The 22616-nt window shown below is 47.6% G+C and overlaps 1 protein-coding gene across 1 annotated transcript in view; it reads right to left on the bottom strand.

The window, feature by feature from the left end:
* LOC129332206 (cytochrome P450 2J2-like) overlaps positions 1–22616 on the bottom strand; it is a 66381-nt gene that overhangs the window by 5157 nt on the left and 38608 nt on the right. The window contains exons 5-6 of the mRNA XM_054983143.1: positions 6485–6661; positions 3951–4092 (exon numbers count right to left, since the gene is read on the bottom strand). Of these exons, the coding sequence (XP_054839118.1) occupies positions 3951–4092; positions 6485–6661 (319 nt within the window). The remainder of the gene's footprint in view (positions 1–3950; positions 4093–6484; positions 6662–22616) is intronic.

Raw genomic sequence — 22616 nt, 5'->3', positions numbered from 1 at the left:
GCTTGCAACGACCACCTGTTCATTTAGAATGGGGCCTCATGAACAGCTTGTTGCGAACAGCTGATTGAGCTGTTCATGGCTTTTTAAAGTTCGTATTGCTGTTCATGCCCATCTCTAGTCAGGAGGTGAGGAAGCTTTGATGGAAGAACTGCAAGGCTGTCCAGCCAAGACTGTGGAATAGAGAACCTAAGAGATGGGGTAGCAAACAGGAAGCTGTGGAGGGTCTTCACAGTGGGGAGGCAGGTGGAATCTTTGTCCAAAGTTCCCTGGAAGCTGCCGAGAGCTTCCAGGGACCTTTGGACAAAGATTCCACCTGCCTCCCTTTCATATGATTCTGATCCAAGCCAAATATCATAACAAAAGAAGTCACTTGATTCAGTCAACTTCGACTGCTTCTGACCTTCCAGGCTCAGCTTCAATTACAGATTTTTCAGTTACTGATTATCTGATACGTGTGTCCGGCGGCCAGGCCGGACTTGGGAACCCTCCCAGAGCCACATCCCAAACCCAGACTGGCAGCCCCACCATCCACCCTTGCCACTCACCTGACAAGGAGGAAACAAGCAGCAGCAAGGAGGAGACAGGCAGCAAAGGCACCAACAGAGAACTGGAACACCAAAGAAGGCCCAGGTATTGACAAGCCCTCATCAGCAGGAGACAGGCTAGATGGCCCAGGTGCTGACAAGCTCTCGTCGGCAGGAAGCAGGCTAGATGGCAGCTCCCGGGTCCTAGCCACTGCCCGCTTCCCAGCCAGGCCCTTAGAGCAGCCCAGCCTAGCTGGAGGACGAGGGCACAGGGGGCAGAGACAGTCAGCCCATGCCACCACAGGCAGCAGATCATAGGCAGCACCAGTGACACAGGGCTGCACCCCAACCCAGTGGCAGGCACAGGAAGAACTACAGCCCAACAGCCCAGCAAACAGGCTAGAGGTGATGGAAAGGGGCCAGGAGAAGCTGGGGGCAAAACAGGCACAGCTGTGGCTACCTAAGGCAGCCAGGGCAGCAGCTAAGCTGTTGGGGGTGGGGCTAGGAGGTGGTTCCTGGGAATGATGAGGGGATAAAAGGGACAAGTGGAGGAGTGCAGAAGGTTTGTTTGCTTGTTCCTGGAGTGGAGGTCAGTCTACTCAGGGTTGTAGAGGGGCCCCTGGGAAGTACCCAGGGCCCAATCACCCTGCTTCTGAGACCTTCAGGAGACAATATCCCTGCAGCTAAGAGGGGCTAGTGGGCCAACAGTGGTGGAGTAGACCCAAAGGCCAAGAAGTAGAAGTCAGGCAGGCGGTGAGTGAGCACCACCATGGCAGAAAGAGACATGTGAGGGGTGGGGCGCACCTGAGCCTGACCATGTGCAGTAGCATATGTGTTTATTTATTGGACAGGTTCACATCCTTGTGTATGGTCTCTGGGTAGCAGCTTGTTGCCACAGATAAAAATCAGCCCTGCATGTCTCCACTGTTTCTGGTTATGTATTTGGAGGGAATCTAATCTGCTCATTTTGCTATCACAGAATAGTTTGCTAATGAAACAGGTCTCCTCAGAATGGTATACTGGAACAACATTGATTTCTTTCCAACAGACTACATATATTTATGGAGAATATGAGTTTATTATTGAAGTTTTAGAAAGAGTAAATGAAGTAGAAGTAAAAAGATGTTTAATTTTCATCTGAGAAAACTAGTTTGATAGAATGATTAGACTGCTGAACTAGAATCTGGAATCTAGAATTAAACCCACGTGCAAATCTTTACTACTCGGGTGACTTTAGGGAATATTCTTGGGAATATTCTTGGGAATATTCTAGGGAATATTCCCTAGAATATTCCCTAGAATATTCCCTAGAATATTCCCTAGAATATTCTTCAGAGAGCGCTCCAGCAATGTATCTTAAGAAGGAAGCTTGACTCTCGGAAGCTTATACCCTGAAAATTTTGTTGGTCTCTTAAGGTGCCACTGGAATCAAACCTACTTCCTTCCCCCACAACTCTGATTTATAGTACTCCTGCCTCCCTCTGCCTGGATAATAAACGCCTCCTTTTTTCCACTCCTCATATCTGACAAAGGGACCTTGACTCTAAAAAGCTCATACCTTTGAAACCCAGTCAGTCTTTGTTGGACCCTGACCTTGCTTTTTGACTACAGACCAACACAACTACCTGTAAGGATCGTACCAAGTCACGTTTCCAAAGTATTTGTAAAACTGTATTGAACTAGTCTAGTATCATAATCCTACGATGGTCATCCTAAGATGTTCTTTGTCCAGAATAAGGCACTACAACAGCATAGACACACGAATCCCTCCCAGGCTAGGGGAGGATGTAGCCGCCAAGGCCACAGAGACTTCTTTTCCGGCTCTAGGAGCAGTTTAGTGAAAACAGTCAGTTCATGGGAACTGCCATCCCTCTCCCTCTCTTCATGGTTATGGCAGATGCTAGCATCCTGACACTACCCACACAAAATGATCCCCAACAATGTAGGCCCCTTTGAAGTATCCATTACTTGAATATCATGTTTTCCTCTTCTCCATACAAATACTTGATAAATTTCAATTCTACAAAGCTGGAAACCTTGATGATTCCTTTTGAGGATAATTTACATAAATTAGTGGTTAAGCCTTAGGGCATCTTTTATTTGTTTATTCATTTAGTACAGATTTACTCTGCCTATGTTCAGATATCTCACCTCAGTACACTTCATCTGTTTTATCATCCATCACAGAGAATGACTGGCCGAAGACCATCCAGTGAGATCTATGGTCACCCGGGGAGTGAGGATTTGAACGTGGGTCTAATTCTAGATTCCAGATTCTAGTTCAGCACTCTAATCATTCTATCAAACTTGTTTTCTCAAACGGAAATTAAACATCTTTTTACTACTTCTTCATTTACTCTTTCTAAAACTTCAATAATAAAGTCATTATTTAACCCATTTTACAATGCAATTTGCTTAAAATTCTTGGGAACTTTCCCCCAAAGGCATGTATTTCACACAGCACTGCCCTCTGCGGGTGAAAAGAACGTGCCACTTTATTCATGGGTCCTTTTGTCCCCCTTCCCACCCATGATGGAATACAGAGGCAGACAAGTTATTTGGGAACTAAAAGGTCATTTATTTGGCAACGACATTAACTTTCAACTTTACTGCAAAAACAGCAAGGACCTAACTAGTGATACAGGTCAGCCCCGGGGGTCACCCCTGGACCTCCACCCTGACCTGTCTGGACGAGCCTTACTGCCCCAGGTGCAAGCCATCCATACGCATGGCTGGGACCCTGCCAGCCAGGCAAATGGAACCCCCACCAAGCCTATAGCACCCTAGCCATCAAACATGAGGGCCTTACATGTGCCAGGGGTCCCACATGGCAGTCTGCCCTCTCAGCTGGCAGTCATCAAACATGCCAGTGATCTTGACAGACTCCAGTTCCCCCTAGTGGGGTTTTGCCAAGGGTGCTTACCAGCCAACCTATATTCTATTCTGCCAGTGACAACCTATTTAAGGCACCACCATAAGCCAATTACCACAATGATTGTCAGTAGTGCAAGGTAGGCAGCCAATTTGGGAGAAGAGAAAAAATTCCTATCTGGCCCTAATAATCAGTGACCAGCTGAACCTACACTACTGTAGGGCGGGCAGGTGAGCTGAGCATGAGGCAAACTTCAAAGGATGAGGGGCAGAGCCACCTTTTAAGGCGTCTGTGTCCATTCTCAGTGAGAAGATCCAGATGGCTGGGAAAAGGCTCTCTGTCTCTCTCTCCGTCGAGGAGGCAAGGAACGGACCCCTGCCTAAGTGGCTGAAACTGCAGGCAAGGAGTGGCTGCAATTTCCAGTTAAGGATTAGTAGCTACATAATATGAAAATTTATAAGGATTGTAACCTGTTTACTAAAAATAAGAAGAAAAATCTGCCCTGAGGGCATAAGGTTGACTTTTCCTTTAACCAAGGCAGAAGTACCTCTTACCTTGGATGTCTGGTCGATTTGCCATGAGGAGCAATGCCCACTGCAATGTCAAGGATGTTGTTTCTGTTCCTGCGATGAAGAGGTCAAAAATACACTGAGTCAGATTGTCTTCATTGTATGTCGAGTTAGGGTCATTCTTGCTCTGTCATTGAAAATAAAAAGTGAAACTGCATTTTCAACAAATTCCAAGCATTTGGAGTCAGCAGCCAGGGATATAAGGCTCTACAAAATGTAGAGAGGAAGTGTCAGACCAGTTACAACCACACCCAAAGGCACGTTCTACTAGAAACTTATTGGGGCTATGAATTTGAACTATGGGTCCAGGCAAGTTTTGTTGTCCGAAATACGCGACAATTAAAAGCTTGAGGAACAAAGAGATCAGCACAAATCACATATATTCTTCACAACAAATAAAATCTGAACAAATTAGATATCTATCCATCCATGAACAAAATATTTACAACCTATGGGACATTGCATTTATTAACCATGCAAGATCCACTGTGTTTTGACGTTTTGTTGTATAGAAAACCAAGAATTTGTTAAAAATTAAAACAGTCAAGGGATAAATATATTGTCAGTGGCCAACACCCCACCAGCCAGCCATTCTACACAGGATTTTTCTAAAAACTCTAGTATAATCATACCACTGAGTGTCAGTGAGTAAAATCTCTTAGAAAGAAAAAAAAACTTAGTTTGTAATTTTAATTTCATACTAACTCAGTCACGTTACTGGTACTCTGCACTGCAATTTTTCAGGGATTGTGTTCAGTTTTACTTGGCTCAGATCAACCTGTTTTTCTTTTAGCAATATGCAGACTTTTTTTGATGCACGTATATTCTTACAATTAAGAATTTGAAGAAGAGATGTACAAAGTGCAGAATACTACAAAATATAAGTACATAAAGATAACAAACTGAATAAAGCACACGAAAGTTAAACAAATTGTAATAACAAATGTAATAAGAAATAAATTATTACAACAATTTATATTATTGTTGCTGTTTTGTTGTCCTGTTGTTGTTTTGTTGTCATTATTAAGCCCTTCTCTCTGAGATCCAAGGCAGATTACAATGCCATTAATTGCCAATGATGTGACAGTACTTCAAAATGTGTTATATGACATAAATAGTATTACATCATTGGAAATTGCACTCTTCTGTACTTGGCACTTTGGTTCTGTAAGTAGTCAGTCCCAGCCTCTGCCATGTGTAAAATATGGGCCTGTGATATAAAGATCACAGGGTCTCTGGATTAATGCAAGCCTGATCTGCATCAGGGGAATTGCAAGCAGGCTGGGCAGAGCAATGCTGAGTCCTGCCTAGAAGTTTGAGGCATTAATGGAATATTCATGCTAATGCACAGAGACAGAGATGATTGATTTTACTGCCTCCCCAGCAGCAGGTGTGAGATTGTGACAAGAAAGGGTCTCATTAAGTCACCCACTTAGCACATTCCGATAGCCTCCTTCTGTGATTCCATTCCCGCCCTAAGACTGAGAGCAATCAATTAGCACTGATAAGTTTTTAATTTGTCTCTGGGGACATGTAATCAAGATCTAAATTTATCAGCCCAGCTCCGAGGACATAAATTAGCAAAATGCTTCTTTGTAAAGCTCCAGGAGAAACTACATTTCCTTTATCACACCCTGGAAGCAGTAATTGAAGGCAATCAAACTTTAGTCATTCCCTGGAGATGGCTTTCATGGTCTTTGTTCCAATGGCTGAGGGGGCTCCCCAGCCTCAGGACACATTTTGCTCTATAAGAACCAGGTCTTTACCCCATTAAAACTGTGCACGCTTTCCTGCATTCAAGTGCTGTACCCATGGGGTTACCTTCCCTGAGCCTCTCTCTCCTGGCCGAGAATGTGTGATGTTTGAAGCCCTCTTCCTCCATGGACTGCTCTACCTTGTGGATAGGTAATTATTGCCCTGAAATCCTTCAAATCTATTCCATTTGCTTTTCCTAGGCATCTTGTACGCTTCTGAATTACTTCTTTTGTGTGTGTGTGTGTGTGTGTGTGCGTACTTTCTTCTGTTAATAAAGATCCATTCAAGGACATAAGGCTCATCTTCTTCCTTGGGGATGGGACCCTGTAAATATTGGTAGAGTTTCCTGCTTTGTTACCCCTCTTGCATAGCCTTGCAGCTAATTCTCCCTACTCCACGGAGTCCCATCCAGGGTTTGAAGGGTTTCCTCCTTTTTGCTTTGGGTTGCTCATGAACCTGAAGACTTGGAAACTGCCCCCTCTCCAGCTGAATCAGTTCCCTTTCCACCAACGCTACACAGCACCATGAAATCCCGTGTGCTAAAAAAAGGTGTTAAAATTTCTGAACAGCTTACATGTTTGTAAGCAATGCATAATGCCTCAGCAACTGAGCCAGTGATCAGAGAGATTTCCTTTCAATCTTCTGAACCCAGAGCTCATGCAGCAAATAGGTATACAGGTTTCAAAGAATCCAGTTTGCTTTTGCCTTCATTATTTTCACATTTATTGAACATTTCTTATTTCACATACAAGATGGATACTTACTTTCTTCATTTGAAACAGATAGAGTTCAACAAAATCTTGTGGCTCATGTATAGCTTCATGCTCCTTACGTTTTTCTATCTCCTTCCTTGAAAATGAAAGTATAGTCTCTGTGTGTGAAAGCACCTTTTTCTGAGGCCCCGGGAGGCGTTCCATGAGCCATGGGAAAATTTCATACAGCTATGGAAACAGGAGAGCAGAATCCTATCAGTACCATAAGATGGCTAAGTCCATAAAATAACTGTTTCAAATCTCATTTCAGCATCAAGGCCTGGATTATCCCAAATAACTTTGCCATCTGTGTGTATAAGGTGGGACAAATGGCAGAACTAGCTAGAAAAGAAATGCTGAAGTAGCCCTGCTGCCAATTTTCCTCTTGTGATTGCAGTCTTCAAAGGTACTTTTCTGTAATAAAATTAATGATCAGATTATTGTCAAACGTCTGCTATGAATTGCCTTGCATAGCCATCACCAGGCTCTTTTGATTGCTTAGTGCTCAATCATTATAGATATACAAATAGTTCTACTGATTGCAGAGAGCTAGCTATGTTAGCCAGTAGCTGTAAAATCATATAGATGCTTAGTTCCAGAGGAGTTAACCGTGTTAGTCTGTAGTAGAAAAATAGAAAAGAATCCAGTAGCACCTTTAAGACTAACCAACTTTACTGTAGCATAAGCTTTCGAGAATCACAGTTCTCTTCGTCAGATGCATGCCTTGCCAGTAATATGCAGTAATATGCATGCTTTGTCTCGCTCCTGAGAGTAAACAGCTTGTAGCATTTTGCACCATCTGGAGCCTCCAAGTTGACTTTAAGGGGAGAACTACATTGAGTGCATTACAGTAGTCAAGTCTCAACTACCATGGCTTGAATCCAGGTGGCAAGATCAGCTGTGTCGAAGTTAGGGGGACACCTTTCAGGCTATCCTGAGTTGGGAGAAGACCTTTTCTGCTGCTGCATTTTCTTCTCTGGATGCAAAATAAGCCAGAAGCGGCAAGGGACACCAACAGAAAATATTTCTCACTCTTATACCATACACTGAAACCAAAATCAAGTGTATATACTTATCAAAAATAAAGTGTATTCAAAAACAGTGTATATATAACAATAATCAACAAGAGTTCATTGTCATCCAGATCCCCGGAACTCCAGTGCCACAAGTTTGGCGGAGCCACAGTGTATGAGTTGAGAGAATTAGTCATCTGACAGCGTTTAAACAGGAAAAAGGACTTTTTGTTACACTGCGACTCACCGGGGGATGGTGCTCATATTTATTGTGTTTTCAATTGCTTTGATTGTTGTTGATAATTGTTATATATACACTGTTTTTGAATACACTTTATTTTTGATAAGTATATACACTTGATTTTGGTTTCAGTGTATGGTATAAGAGTGAGAAATATTTTCTGTTGGTGTCCCTTGCCGCTTCTGGCTTATTTTGCATCCATTTATTGTTGGGAACCGCCTCTGTTTTTACACATGAATTTTCTTCTCTAGCAGCAGTACTGGATCCAGTATAACTCCCAGGCTCTTAATTGAGTCAGCTAGGATCAACTGAACCGCATCAAAGCTTGGAAGCACAATATCCTTAAAGATCTTGTTTTAAGTCTTAAGTTGGGTTGCTTGAGATTCTGACATGATGTACAATATGAATCCTGTTGAAAGCCTTACTGAGAAGCCAATAAGCATTCCATTACACTGTTCAATGGGAAAATTCTTTCTGTGTGGAACCTTCCAAAAGTATTATGAAAGCAGTCAAGAACTATATTTGGAAACTTAACTGGTAAAATAGATGAAGTTGGCAGTACACTTATGACAGAGCTGTAACAAAGCTGGAGATCTAAGAAAAGTAGTTACCAGGAGGAGGGTCTCCTTGTGAGTAGGGGGACTAGCATTCATGGAGACATGGTCTACACCAATGTATACCAGGATTGTTCCCTTAGAAGATTCTCAAATAAACAGGCAAATGTTCTACAGGAAATGTGTCTTTTATTAACAGAGAAGGAAAATCCACAGAGAGCCAAACACAACATACACACAGACATAGCTAAGAAAACAGTGATGAAATGGGAAAGTCTTTTCAGGGAGGGCTATACTTACCAGTCTTAAAGAAGGAGAAGAGGTCTGTGGAGGAGCAGCAAAACAACCAACGATTCATGGAAGAGAAAGGAGGGCTCAGACATAATCTGGGGGTGCAGGGATGGGTCCCAGAACACACATACTGCACATGGCTGAGGGCAGCCCAATTATAGAGCAAAACATACCCTGGGACAGACTAACATCTTGCCTCAAAGACACAGGGTTGATGGTTTGTCTGGGGGTTTGAACAATGTTAGGTGAGGCTTAATGACTCTACTTGAGATAGACAAAAGGTCTAATTTGGGCTTGATGACCCAGCAATTGCTGGATGGTGAGAGCTATCAGGTTTTCTGAATAGAGCTGATTGGGAATATGAGCGAGGGAAGGTATGGAATGACATTGATAAGATAAAGCAAGAACTTCTAGAAGGGCTCTTTGTTTCACTTGAGTGCTTCTCCGGGGCATGGAAGGGCAGGTAGTCAACCTGACACTCCTTCTGATAATTTTCCAACTCCAGCCAGGACTGGCATCTGTTCTACCTTGCTAGGCAGTATTTTGTGCTTATGGCATAAGAGGAAGGGGTTGATGATATTCCATATTATTAAACTGCCCTTTCCGTGAGGGGCGAGTTCTGACTGCTAATGAAGTGATGAAGAGGGTACTCATTTATAGGAATGTGGAAGATGTTATTAAAACACGGGCCATATTGGTCTCCAGTGAATAAATGAGATGGAATTAGACAGAAAAGTTTGGGACGTGCCCTATGTTATCATCTTTTGTATGTTTTTAGGTATCTCTGCTGAACATATGTTTTATCTCAATAAAATGCTGTTTTGGTTCATTTGTGTTAAACTACTGAGTCCTATGTTCCTCACTGGTTTAGCATGGTCAGGGCAGCAAAACAGGAAACAGATTTACTCAAGATACATCAACTAGTCAATCTGGGAGATCAACATAACAAAGGAATGATCAACCAGCAGAGGTACAGTGTGAAAAATGATGCTTATATCCAACCCCTTGAATAAGGAGCCTCCTGTCTCTATTTCTTTTTTTTTTTGAAAAAATTTTATTGGGTTAGGATCAATTATTTTCACATTACAATCAATTCTCCCATTTTCCAGTTTCTAACCCCCTCCCTTTCCCCCCCCCTTTTTGTTGACTTCCAACAGTTTTCCAACCCTTTGTCCCTTTTCCCTTACTCCTTTTAAATTCCTCTATCTAACAAATGTATATTCTCCCTTTATTCTAAGCAATACTTCTTTAACTATTTTTAATACTCTGTACCCTAACTATGAGTCCTTATTTCCATATTGGATAGACAATTTATCCCATTTTTCATAATTCCAATTTCAAATATTTCTATAGATCATAAACCATATAAACCATACATTCATATAAATCAAGCAATTTAACTTATACTCTGTGTTACTCATTCTATCTTCTTCTTTCTGTTTTAGTTATATTTGATTACATTAGTATTTCTATTCCCCTTCAATAGTAAATCTATATAACTGTCATCATATGATGTCAATCAATTTGACTCATATATATCTTCAGATAAACATATTCAGTTTGGTACATTATACAAATCTTACCAGAAAGAAAATATTATTAGTTAGTCAATCCTTATAGTTAACCCTTATGGTTAGTTATTTTCTATCAATATTCTATTTGTTATTCTATATATATCAATCTAATAACATAACTGCTTAGAGATTCACGTTTACCTCTTCTCCCCCCCGGTAAAGTCACCCCCCTCTGCATTTTATTGTACTTCAATAGTTCTCAAACTGCCACAGTTCTCCTCCCACCTCCCATTTCTTCACCAGATATTGTTTCAGCTTCTCCCAGTCTGTGTTAAACTGTCCTGGGTCAAGGTTTCTCAGTTTTCTTGTCATTTTGTCCATTTCTGCCATATACAGCAATTTGTAGATCCAGTCTTCAATAGTTGGCACTAGGGATGTGCGTTTCGGCATTCAGAATGCCGAAAGAATGCCGAAACAAAAGTGTTTCGGCATTCTTCAAGAATCCCGAAACGTTTCGGGGAATGCCGAAACGTTTCGGGATTGCCGAAAGAAAAACCCGAAACGTTTCGGGATTCTTTCGGCATTCTTTCGGCATTCGAGAATCGCCATTTTGATTTTGCTAGCCGTTTGCCTTAGCAAGCGGCTAGCAAAATCCTGCTGGAAGCAAAGGCTTCCTGCAGGCTCTTAGAAGAGGGGAGGGGGGGAGAAGGAGTGAATCACTCACTCCTTCTGTCACCCCCCACCCCTCTTGCAAAGGAGGATAGGGAATCCTGCTTTGCCTTGCAAATGCAAGGTGCAAGCATTGCATTGCACTTTGCATTTGCAAAGCAGCAGAGATTCCCGCCAAAACTAACAGGTAGGGGAGGGGGAGCAGGAGGAGGGTGGCTCTTGGAGTGTGGGTGGGGAAAGGCAGGGGACTGGGGACTTTAGGAGTCACCAATCCCACTGCTGCATTCTCATGCCAGCCAATAGATTTAAATCTTTGGCTGAGGCTGCAGCAGGGGATTTAAATTTGGAGCAAGACTGTCTGGAACACTTCTGTTGCTGCTGCTGCTGAGCTGTGACCGAGAGAGGAGAAGAAGAGAGACTGCACCTGGAGCCTGGAGGACATCTGCCTGGAGGATCAACTGTGCTGGACATCCTGAGAGGACACCTGGTAGGCCTTTTTAAAATTTTTGTAATTTTTTTTGATGCCGGGCAATGTGCTGCTGTGGCCTGCCTCTGCAAAAAGGTGTTGCAGTTTATTCTTGGCATGGCCTGGGGGACAGGTTGGGCAGACAATCTTTGATGGTGGGGGGGGGGGGTTCAGCATTGGTTGTTGTGCTTGCCTTCTTTAAGCTTGATCCACTGTTTTAAGATTAAAACCAGAGTGTGCCAGCTTTGGGCCTACACAGGCCAGAAGCCTTTCTTCTGGCTGGCTCTCACAGTTGTGCTTCACAATCTGGAATGGTGTGGCTTGCCTTTCTGTGTCTGGTCCCCTGCTAGCAAGGATTCCCAACAGGCTCCGTCCTGATCAACTGTGCCAGCCTGTGGGCCACACACAGGTATGGCCTGGGGGACAGGTTGGGCAGACAATGTTTGATGGTGGGGGGGGGGGTTTCAGCATTGGTTGTTGTGCTTGCCTTCTTTAAGCTTGATCCACTGTTTTAAGATTAAAACAAGAGTGTGCCAGCTTCGGGCCTACACAGGCCAGAAGCCTTTCTTCTGGCTGGCTCTCACAGTTGTGCTTCACAATCTGGAATGGTGTGGCTTGCCTTTCTGTGTCTGGTCCCCTGCTAGCAAGGATTCCCAACAGGCTCCGTCCTGATCAACTGTGCCAGCCTGTGGGCCACACACAGGTATGGCCTGGGGGACAGGTTGGGCAGACAATGTTTGATGGTGGGGGGGGGGGTTCAGCATTGGTTGTTGTGCTTGCCTTCTTTAAGCTTGATCCACTGTTTTAAGATTAAAACCAGAGTGTGCCAGCTTTGGGCCTACACAGGCCAGAAGCCTTTCTTCTGGCTGGCTCTCACAGTTGTGCTTCACAATCTGGAATGGTGTGGCTTGCCTTTCTGTGTCTGGTCCCCTGCTTGCAAGGATTCCCAACAGGCTCCGTCCTGATCAACTGTGCCAGCCTGTGGGCCACACACACAGGTATGGCCTGGGGGACAGGTTGGGCAGACAATCTTTGATGGTGGGGGGGGGGGTTCAGCATTGGTTGTTGTGCATGCCTTCTTTAAGCTTGATCCACTGTTTTAAGATTAAAACCAGAGTGTGCCAGCTTCGGGCCTACACAGGCCAGAAGCCTTTCTTCTGGCTGGCTCTCACAGTTGTGCTTCACAATCTGGAATGGTGTGGCTTGCTTTTCTGTGTCTGGTCCCCTGCTAGCAAGGATTCCCAACAGGCTCCGTCCTGATCAACTGTGCCAGCCTGTGGGCCACACACAGGTATGGCCTGGGGGACAGGTTGGGCAGACAATGTTTGATGGTGGGGGGGGGGTTTCAGCATTGGTTGTTGTGCTTGCCTTCTTTAAGCTTGATCCACTGTTTTAAGATTAAAACAAGAGTGTGCCAGCTTCGGGCCTACACAGGCCAGAAGCCTTTCTTCTGGCTGGCTCTCACAGTTGTGCTTCACAATCTGGAATGGTGTGGCTTGCTTTTCTGTGTCTGGTCCCCTGCTAGCAAGGATTCCCAACAGGCTCCGTCCTGATCAACTGTGCCAGCCTGTGGGCCACACACACAGGTATGGCCTGGGGGACAGGTTGGGCAGACAATCTTTGATGGTGGGGGGGGGGGGGTTCAGCATTGGTTGTTGTGCATGCCTTCTTTAAGCTTGATCCACTGTTTTAAGATTAACACCAGAGTGTGCCAGCTTCGGGCCTACACAGGCCAGAAGCCTTTCTTCTGGCTGGCTCTCACAGTTGTGCTTCACAATCTGGAATGGTGTGGCTTGCTTTTCTGTGTCTGGTCCCCTGCTAGCAAGGATTCCCAACAGGCTCCGTCCTGATCAACTGTGCCAGCCTGTGGGCCACACACAGGTATGGCCTGGGGGACAGGTTGGGCAGACAATGTTTGATGGTGGGGGGGGGGGGTTTCAGCATTGGTTGTTGTGCTTGCCTTCTTTAAGCTTGATCCACTGTTTTAAGATTAAAACCAGAGTGTGCCAGCTTCGGGCCTACACAGGCCAGAAGCCTTTCTTCTGGCTGGCTCTCACAGTTGTGCTTCACAATCTGGAATGGTGTGGCTTGCTTTTCTGTGTCTGGTCCCCTGCTAGCAAGGATTCCCAACAGGCTCCGTCCTGATCAACTGTGCCAGCCTGTGGGCCACACACAGGTATGGCCTGGGGGACAGGTTGGGCAGACAATCTTTGATGGTGGGGGGGGGGGTTCAGCATTGGTTGTTGTGCTTGCCTTCTTTAAGCTTGATCCACTGTTTTAAGATTAAAACAAGAGTGTGCCAGCTTCGGGCCTACACAGGCCAGAAGCCTTTCTTCTGGCTGGCTCTCACAGTTGTGCTTCACAATCTGGAATGGTGTGGCTTGCCTTTCTGTGTCTGGTCCCCTGCTAGCAAGGATTCCCAACAGGCTCCGTCCTGATCAACTGTGCCAGCCTGTGGGCCACACACAGGTATGGCCTGGGGGACAGGTTGGGCAGACAATGTTTGATGGTGGGGGGGGGGGGTTTCAGCATTGGTTGTTGTGCTTGCCTTCTTTAAGCTTGATCCACTGTTTTAAGATTAAAACCAGAGTGTGCCAGCTTCGGGCCTACACAGGCCAGAAGCCTTTCTTCTGGCTGGCTCTCACAGTTGTGCTTCACAATCTGGAATGGTGTGGCTTGCTTTTCTGTGTCTGGTCCCCTGCTAGCAAGGATTCCCAACAGGCTCCGTCCTGATCAACTGTGCCAGCCTGTGGGCCACACACAGGTATGCTGCTTTGGCCAAGGTAACCCTTTTTGGTTGCTGGCCTGGCACTCACAGTTGTGCTCCACAATCTGGAATGGTGTGGCTTGCGTTTCTGTGTCTGGTCCCCTGCTTGCAAGGATTCCCAACAGGCTCCTTCCTGATCAACTGTGCCAGCCTTCGGCCCACACACAGGCCTGCTGCTCCGGCTTTGGTAACCCTTCCCGTTTGCTGGCCTGGCACTCACTGTTTTGCTTCACATTCAGGTTGTTTATCGTTGGTGGACCTCTTCTGGACTGGACTGCACTTGGTGGACATCGGCCTGCAGATCTCTGCGTGGAGGATCAACATTGCTGGACATCTGCACTGGTGGACTGGTAGGGTTGTTGTTAAATTTGGTTTTTGAGCTTATGTCTGCTGCTGTGCCTACCTGCGAGCATATGCTTTGGCTCTGTCTTTATGGCTTGGGCCGGGGGGGGGGCATTTTCTGGTTGGGCAAGAGGATATTGTTTGGGGGTTAGGGGGGCCAGCATTGATCGCAGTGCCTGCTTTCTTTCATGTTTCATTTTTCAAGTTTGAGTGTGGGGTGGGCATGAACTGCTGTTTCACAGGACTAAAAAATGAGTGTGCCAGCTTCTGGCCTGCACAGGCCAGAAGCTCTGCTGGGTGGATGTGTTTTGTTTTGCTGCTGGTTGGCCCTAGCCTTTAAGGGGGGGGGGCTGACTTGGCTTGTGCAACGGGGCCTTGAATTTTGGGGTTGCGTGTGCGGCGTGTGGTGTTGACTCTGCTAACATTCCCAATTTTCTTGACAGCATCGTGGAGGAGAGGAGGACCAGCTGCAAGACCACCTGAACATCGCTGGACTGCAGGACTGGTGTTACTGTGAGCGAGTCCGGGTTCACATTTGGGTGGCCTTGGGGGTGGGTTCTTGCTAGCTTGGGAGGGGGGAGGCTCATCTTCAAAACACCACATCCACACCCCACACCGACATACCACAGATACATCGGTCCCGCTAAATAGTGTCTCTTAGGTAGGTAGGCCAGTTGGTAGGTGATCAGTGGATAATTGCCCTCAACATAATTATTAGGGAAACCGAGCCTAGTTTTTTTTAAAAAACTAAATAGGGACTCAGCAGGGAAAGCATTAGTGAGTGAGTGTTAGGTTTGAATTCTATATACATATATATATATATATAAAAATTTGTAATAGCTGTCAATAGGCTTCCCATTAGTGCCCCCATAACTAGGGTTCCACTGCCCATCTCTGGCACCCGTGGTGGTGCCAGGCCGGCCCGGGCATACTAGTGTGTGAGTGTTTAAGGCTTTGTCACCTGTTATTGGGGTTTAGGGCCAGCTCAATTCCAGAGGAATTCAGCTGATTGGCAGGCTCAGGTTCCCTGACATAAATAGGGTTGCTTAAAAAGGCACTTGATTGTTCATCTCCAAGTCACAGAGCCACTAGAAACACAGATTTATAGCAGGTTAGTTAGGTCTTGAAAACAAAGTTGACCTTTGTTTTCTAAATCTTTTCTGATTAGTTAGGGTTGAATTTGGGAGGGGAAAGTATGTCAGAGAGGAAAGCAGAGAGGGGACCCGGGGGAAAGGCTAGGGAGAAATCTAGAGGGGAGGAGGGGAGGGGGAGGGGGACTGCTGCGGCAGCCCCTCCATCTGAGCGGAGGAGGCCCTCCCCTGCGCTGCTGCCGTTCACCAGCCTGGCTTCTGGTGACAGGAAGAGGGTTCGCAAGACTCTCTTTCCTGAGGCAGCTGCTGGAGGGCCACCCCCAACCCGGGTGCGTGAGGCAGGGGCTGGCACTGGGCAGGGGCCTGCTGCTGAGGCTCCTCCTCCTCCAGTGGTTGCGAGCCAGCTGCTGGAGGAGGGGCAGCATGTGGTGTCTCCTGGGATGGGCGCGGAGCACATGACTTTCCCTGCGCTCCCGCTCACCCCAGGAACCCGGAGGATGTTGGAGGAACTGCCCGTGAGACCCCCCCTGGGGCGGTCCACCCCAGTTTCCTCTGAGGCCAGCAGCAGGCCTCTCGCGGCTGTGCAGGAGGAGAGGACGCGGGAGGAAGAGGCAGAGACTGTGGTGGAAGAGCCCACATCTCTGCCCCTTCAGCCTCGTCCATCCCCACCTGCCCGGCCGAGAGTGGGACACGGTGTGTCCGGCCAGAGCACCTCACAGGAGGTGCCGCAGGGTGGTCCCGAACACGCTTCTCCTGGGAAGCGTGGGATGCCCTTTTCCTCCGAAATCTGGAAGCACTTCCAGACAACGGAGGATCCCCGAGCAGCCCTGTGCCTGCATTGTAGGCAGCGCGTCAGCCGTGGCAAAGATGTGTGGCATCTCTCCACGTCTGGGATGAGGTACCATATGAAGAGGCACCACCAGGCGGTGCTTCTTCGGGAGGAGGGTTCGAGTGGCGCCGCACGGCCGCCAGCTAGCCAGAAGGAGGCAGGCTCCTCTGGTGCTCTCCCCCCAAGTGTACCTGCAGGAAAGGGACGCCAAGCCTCTCTCCCGGAGATGCTTGGTATGCAGGGCGCTAGTGTGCCCAGAGAGGGGATCCGGAGGGCGAGCAGGCGCATCACGCGCCACATCGTCAACATGATAGCAGTGGATGGGCAACCGTATTCCGTAGTTGAAGACTTCGGCTTCTCAGGGCTGCTCCAAGATTGCTTTCCCTGGTACGCCGTCCCTGCTCGCACGTCGTTGAGCAGATCGGTGGTGCCCTCGTTTTACAGGGCTGCCAGGGATCATGTGAAGGCACAGCTGTCCCGGGTTGCCGGGAGAACTGTGCACTTCACATCGGACATCTGGACCTGCCCAAGTGTGCAGCAAGCGTACCTCTCGCTTACTGCTCACTGGTGGGAACCCGAGTCGGTTCTGGGTGGGGGCCGGGGGGAGGTGCCTAGCACAGCTAGACAGGGAAGGATGCGAGACCGCCAGGCCGGCTACTGCAAGGCCTTGCTTCACGCCGAGGTGCTCGACGTGTCCCACACGGCGGAGAACATCGCTGCCACCTTAAGGAGACAGTTGGACGAGTGGATAGGCCAGGGACCCGCCACCGTGGGATGCATGGTGACGGACGGTGGCAAGAACATGAGGGCAGCGGCGCATCTAGTGAGCCGAGAGAGCGTCTACTGTGCCGCTCACAAGCTTCACCTAGTGGTGAGAGATGCGCTGGGGTTGGGCTCCTCGAAGGAACCCGTGGATACCCGGACCCGTGAACTCCAGTTACTTGTCCAGAAATGTCGGAGGCTCACGGGTCACTTCTCACGCAGCGTGAAGGCCACGCACGAACTGCGCCAGACACAGGTCAGGACAGGTGTGCCAGAGCACGCTCTGATCACTGACGTCAGCACTCGCTGGAACTCCACCTGCGCCATGCTTGAGCGCTTGGTGGAGCAGCAGGCCGCACTCCACGCGTGGCTCTCCGAGCACCGCGGTGCGAGTCAGGTGGGTGAGTTCAACCGGGAGGATTGGCTCACCATCACCCAGACAGTGGAGGTCCTGAAGCCCTTCAAGGACTTCACTGTGGCGGTCTCGTCAGACACGGCGACCCTCGGTCTGGTCATTCCCCTGGTGCACACGCTCCAGAGGAATCTGGCCACCCTTGCAGACCGGGTCGCGCCCCGTGCTGACCTTGTTCCAGCGGTGCGCGCATTAGTGAGAAGGCTGCAGCAGGGCATAGCTGCCAGGCTAACTCCTCTCACTAAGGAAGAGTCATACATGTTGGCGACCATGTGTGACCCGCGCATAAAGGGCACTTTCGCCGAGCGGGACGGGAACCTCACCCAAGCCAGAGACGGGCTCTGCTCTTGGGTGAGGCGCAGGCAGGCCAAGAGGGGACGCCTGTCGACAGGGGGGACGCAAGAGGGGCCCTGCCGTGCGGGTCCCTCTGACGCCCCCTCTGCGCAGGCCCCCCCCGAGGCCACCACCGGAGTGCCGATGGAGATGGAGATGCTCCGGTGGGCCCTCGTCCCCTCTGGGGTCGTGAGGACCGTGAGAGAGGATCCGGCGGAGGCGATGGTCAGGGACTACCTCGCGGAGCCCTGCGAGTCGCTCTCCACCGATCCGCTCAGCTACTGGGCCAGGAAGGAGTCGGTCTGGCCGGACCTCTCCCTCGAGGCGCAGCGGCTGCTCTCATGCCCTCCGACGAGCGTGGAGAGCGAGCGCGTCTTTTCACATGCGGGCGACATTGTCGGCCCACATCGCACTCGCCTTCTCCCATGGAGAGTCGAGCAGTTGACCTTCCTGAAGGTCAACTCTCGCCTCTTCGATTTCTCAGGACTGGACTTCCAGAGTGACTGAGGTGAGCCCAACTTGTGGCCTGCATCCTCTATGAGTCCAATCCTTTGGAATCGCGCTCTCCCCTGTATAAAACCCTGTATATACAGTTAAAACCGGCCAGTAGAGGGAGGGTGGTTAGGAACCAGTGGCAAAGGGAAAACACCCAGCAATTTGAAAGCCCCCCCCCCAGGGTATTCAAAACATCTCCCATCACTGAGACATACCCTGTGGGACCAAATTTATTCTGAGAAATAATGCCCCAGAAACATGGATTGCTACTGGAGGGAGAAACAGGTTAGATAGGGATTGCTTAGGTGTTTTTATCAGATGAACTCCTTGTAAAAAAAAATTGTAGAAGAATTGTTGTACTGTTTTTTGCAAGTTGATGTTCCGTTCATGTAAAAAAAAGGAAAAAAAACCAAAAAAAAATGTTGTGATTATGTTTTTTAAAAGTTGATTGAATGTTCATGTAAAAAAAAAAACCCAAAAAAATGTTGTTATTATGTTTTTTAAAAGTTGATGTTCCGTTCATGTAAAAAAAAGGAAAAAAAACCAAAAAAAAATGTTGTGATTATGTTTTTTAAAAGTTGATTGAATGTTCATGTTTAAAAAAAAAAAAATTTGATGTTAATGTTGGGTTTGCATGGTTGGGGGATGCGGGTAGAGTGGTGGATGGGCACCGGCCAATGATGATCTCTCACAGATGTTCCCAGGTAAATTCTGAGGCTGGTGTGGGGGTGGGGGGAGACCTCTGCAGAACTGCTCCAGAAATACCATTGTCCAGTGCCTTGGAAGTGCCCAGTTCAGCTTTGTGTGTCTGAACTGAAAGCACAGCCACAGGAAATGACATAGGTTCTGCTGGACCCTGTTGCAGTGGTTCCCCCCCCCCCCCCATTTAGTCATGTTATGGAGGGAGAGTTGTATTAGGCTGGTAGTTATGATCATCTTCTGTTTCCATGCCCTGTTGTGCCCGCTCACTATGTAACCTGCTGTAATGTTCAAAACTTTACTGTTTGTCCATTTCAAAAGAAAAATTGTGTTTAAGATTCTCTGATGTGTAGTTAATTGTGTTGTGTTGTGCTATGAGGGACAATAAGTGTAATATGTTGTGATTTGTTGACCACTTGTAATTTGAAAATGAGAAAATAAAGGTTTTTAAAACTTAATGATTGTGTGTCTGTGTTCCCTTCTTTGATGGGAGGTTGGTTCCCAGCATAGGGAACAATGGGGCAGGCTGGCCAGCCTGTTCCTGGGGTACTGGGTGTGGGGCAGCTGAGGGTGGTTTTGGTTCTGAGACGGGCTGAGTGGAGGATTTGGGTCTGTGTGTGGCAGCTGGGGTGGGGGAACTGGGTTTGTGTGGGGCTGTAAGGAGTGGACTATGGGGGATGAGAGCACTGGTTGTCCCTTGTGCCCAAGTAGGCCCCTGCTACTGTCCTGGTGTGGGCTTCCATGCCTCCATCAGTTGCTGGCCCTCCTTTGCCATCTTTTTCTGAAATTTTCCTAGGGCTGCCAAACTCCTGGTTGGGCTTGAGTTCAGGTTAGAGAGAGTAGTTCCCTACAGAGAAACTGGCTGCTTCCAAGGGCAATCTCTTTAGAGGGCAAATGCGGACCATGGATTCTGGGGGAGATCCCTACTCAGATTTTCCTTTCCACAAGTCCCACCCCCAAATTGCCAGCAACTTCCAAGGCCAGAGTTCGCCACCCCAGAGAGATCCCGTTCCCACCCTCTTAGCCTTGGCATGAAAGTTGTAGCCCCCATGGAACGCTTCCAGGTTCCTGATTCCAAGCCCAATGACACCAATGTAAGACAATCCAGACCTCCATCAAAAATGGATTTTAAGTAGCAGTGGGATTGGGCTGCATTTCAGTCATTCACATATCTGGTTGTGTTCCCAAACATTTAGCTTATGTTTTTTTAAATCAGCGTATGGCACTTAAGGACACTTTTAAATGGTTCTAAAAACATTTTTTTATTATGAAGTATTTAATGTGGCATTGATCAAGGGCAGGCCTTTTGGCCAAATGAGCAGTATCAGTACATTAAATTTTAGACAAAGCTCATAGGAGGAAAAAGCATTCACACTGTGAAGTGGGAAGAAAGTTTCAATTTACATGTACCATGGACTCCGAAAAAGACATGTAAGTGGGATCCAGACCAAATCAGGCCTGCTTTCTCCCTTGAAGATATCAATTGATGATAGTGCTTATGTCACATCATGAGAAGACAAGGTTCACTAGAAAAGACAATAATGCTAAGAAAAATTGAAGGCAGTAGGGAAAAGAAGAATACCCTAGATGTGGTAGATTGACTTCGGTTTGCAATACATGGACAAGGTTTTTGGGATACTGTGGAGCTCAATATAATTCTAAAGTACACCACAAGTGATTTGAATGCATAAAACATACAGACACATACACATAAAATGTATATACCCCCTCCCCACCAAATTAAAGGTTTATCTTATGCCCCGGTTTTCTCCCCCATGGGAACCTAGAGTGGTTTACACATTGCTGTTCTCCCTTGATTTTTTTCACCCTCATCACAACCAGGCTAACAATAGACAGCTGCTCCATGCCTCACATTGGAGTGACTCCACCGATGGCCTTCCTAGTTGTTGGAGGGGGTGGAGGGGGGGGAGGAAGGAAACAACGCACTCCTGCCCACTCTATCTGGGGCCTAGGTGACCAAATTGCTTGGCCTTGGCAAGGAGCCAGTGGTGGGGCGGCACTGGTTCTGGGGCCCCGTCCAGAACATTTGTCCAGGGCCCCAAAATCACGTAGACTGCCTCTGGAAAACACAACACAATTGTTTACTTAGACTGAGCCAAGAACATCCATCAAGCCTACAAGGCACAGAATCAGAGTCTGCCAGATTCTAGACCAACTCTCTAGCCATTGCACTACAGTGGATATCTAAAAACTGTTCATACCCCCACCAGCAACTTGAACATTTTTCTACAAAAGGCACAACTTGGCTGGGTCTCAAAAAGGACTATGATGCATGGGCCTGTCAATGCATACTGGTACTAAGGCTCTGGCCGGGGGGAGGGGGGCATTGTGCCAATGCCACCCTGGCTTTGGAAGGGGACAGTAAAATAGAAGAAATAATGTAGCTTCAGTGCCTCCCCCCCTTCTCTGTCTCTCTCTCTCTCTCTATAATGTGAGTGAAAACATTACTATACCATCACTGAAGCCTACAGGATACTTAGGGTCTGTTCACACACGCATGATCATTTCATGGCAATGCTCTGGCATGATGATGTCTGTTCTAGGAGGTGATGTGATCATCACACAAGGCTGGGGAGCACGCACAATTCACAGCAGGCTGATTTGGGCCACAAGGGATCCTGCTTTGGCCTGTAGGGCCCAAATCAGCCCACTGCAAAGCACAGGCATACTCTCAGGGCAGCCAGATGACATCAGTGACATCACGGCAGCAGCCCCTGGAGCGTACCTTGAAGGCTCATTCACTGACTTTCCCCCCTCGGGGTGATAGGTGAGAGTGGGGGATCCCCCACCAAGGGGAAACGGATCCCTAATTGTGTCTGAGGTTGTGGAAATCAAATGGGTCATTACCTCCATATTTCTTCTGTCTTTGAGGGACTTACATGCACATTATATTTAACTCCAGATTTCTTGATTGTCAAGGAATGCATGTGGTGGGGGGTGGGGGGAAGGGTGGGAGAAGGGCACCTGAGGGTGAGGGTGGCATTTGGCATGCAAAATGCCACCCCTGGCAAGACAAGCCTCTCCCAGCTGTCGGTGGTAGAGATGAGAGCAGAGCACCCACTTGGGGAGGCCATGAAATGGCCCCCCCAAGTGGGAGCAGGCTGAGCCTTGGTGGGGGGATGGGAGGAAGGGTGGGAGAAGGGCCCCAGAGGGTTGGGGGGGGATTTTGTTGCTGTGGTTCCCCCCCATTAAGTCATGTTATGGAGGGAGAGTTGTATTAGGCTGGTAGTTATTATGATCATCTTCTGTTTCCATGCCCTGTTGTACCCGCTTACTATGTGACCTGTGGAAATGTTCAAAACTTTACTGTTTGTCCATTTCAAAAAAAAAATTGTGTTTAAGATTCTCTGATGTGTAGTTAATTGTGTTGTGTTGTGCTGTGAGGGACAATAAGTGTAATATGTTGTGATTTGTTGACCACTTGTAATTTGAAAATGAGAAAATAAAGGTTTTTTAAACTTAATGATTGTGTGTCTGTGTTCCCTTCTTTGATGGGAGGTTGGTTCCCAGCATAGGGAACAATGGAGCAGGCTGGCCAGCCTTCTCTGCGGGTGGTGGGGGGGTCAGGGGGGTGGTTGTCTGTGTGCCAGGGCAGGTGCTCTTTCCCAGGGACGATTTGGCACTGCCACCATTGTGGCACCCCTT

This window comes from Eublepharis macularius, chromosome 6 (genome assembly GCF_028583425.1).
Source record: "Eublepharis macularius isolate TG4126 chromosome 6, MPM_Emac_v1.0, whole genome shotgun sequence".
Taxonomy (NCBI): Eukaryota; Metazoa; Chordata; class Lepidosauria; order Squamata; family Eublepharidae; genus Eublepharis; species Eublepharis macularius.
The sequence above is the reverse complement of the archived record's forward strand: the minus strand, read 5'-3'. Positions and strand labels throughout refer to the sequence as shown.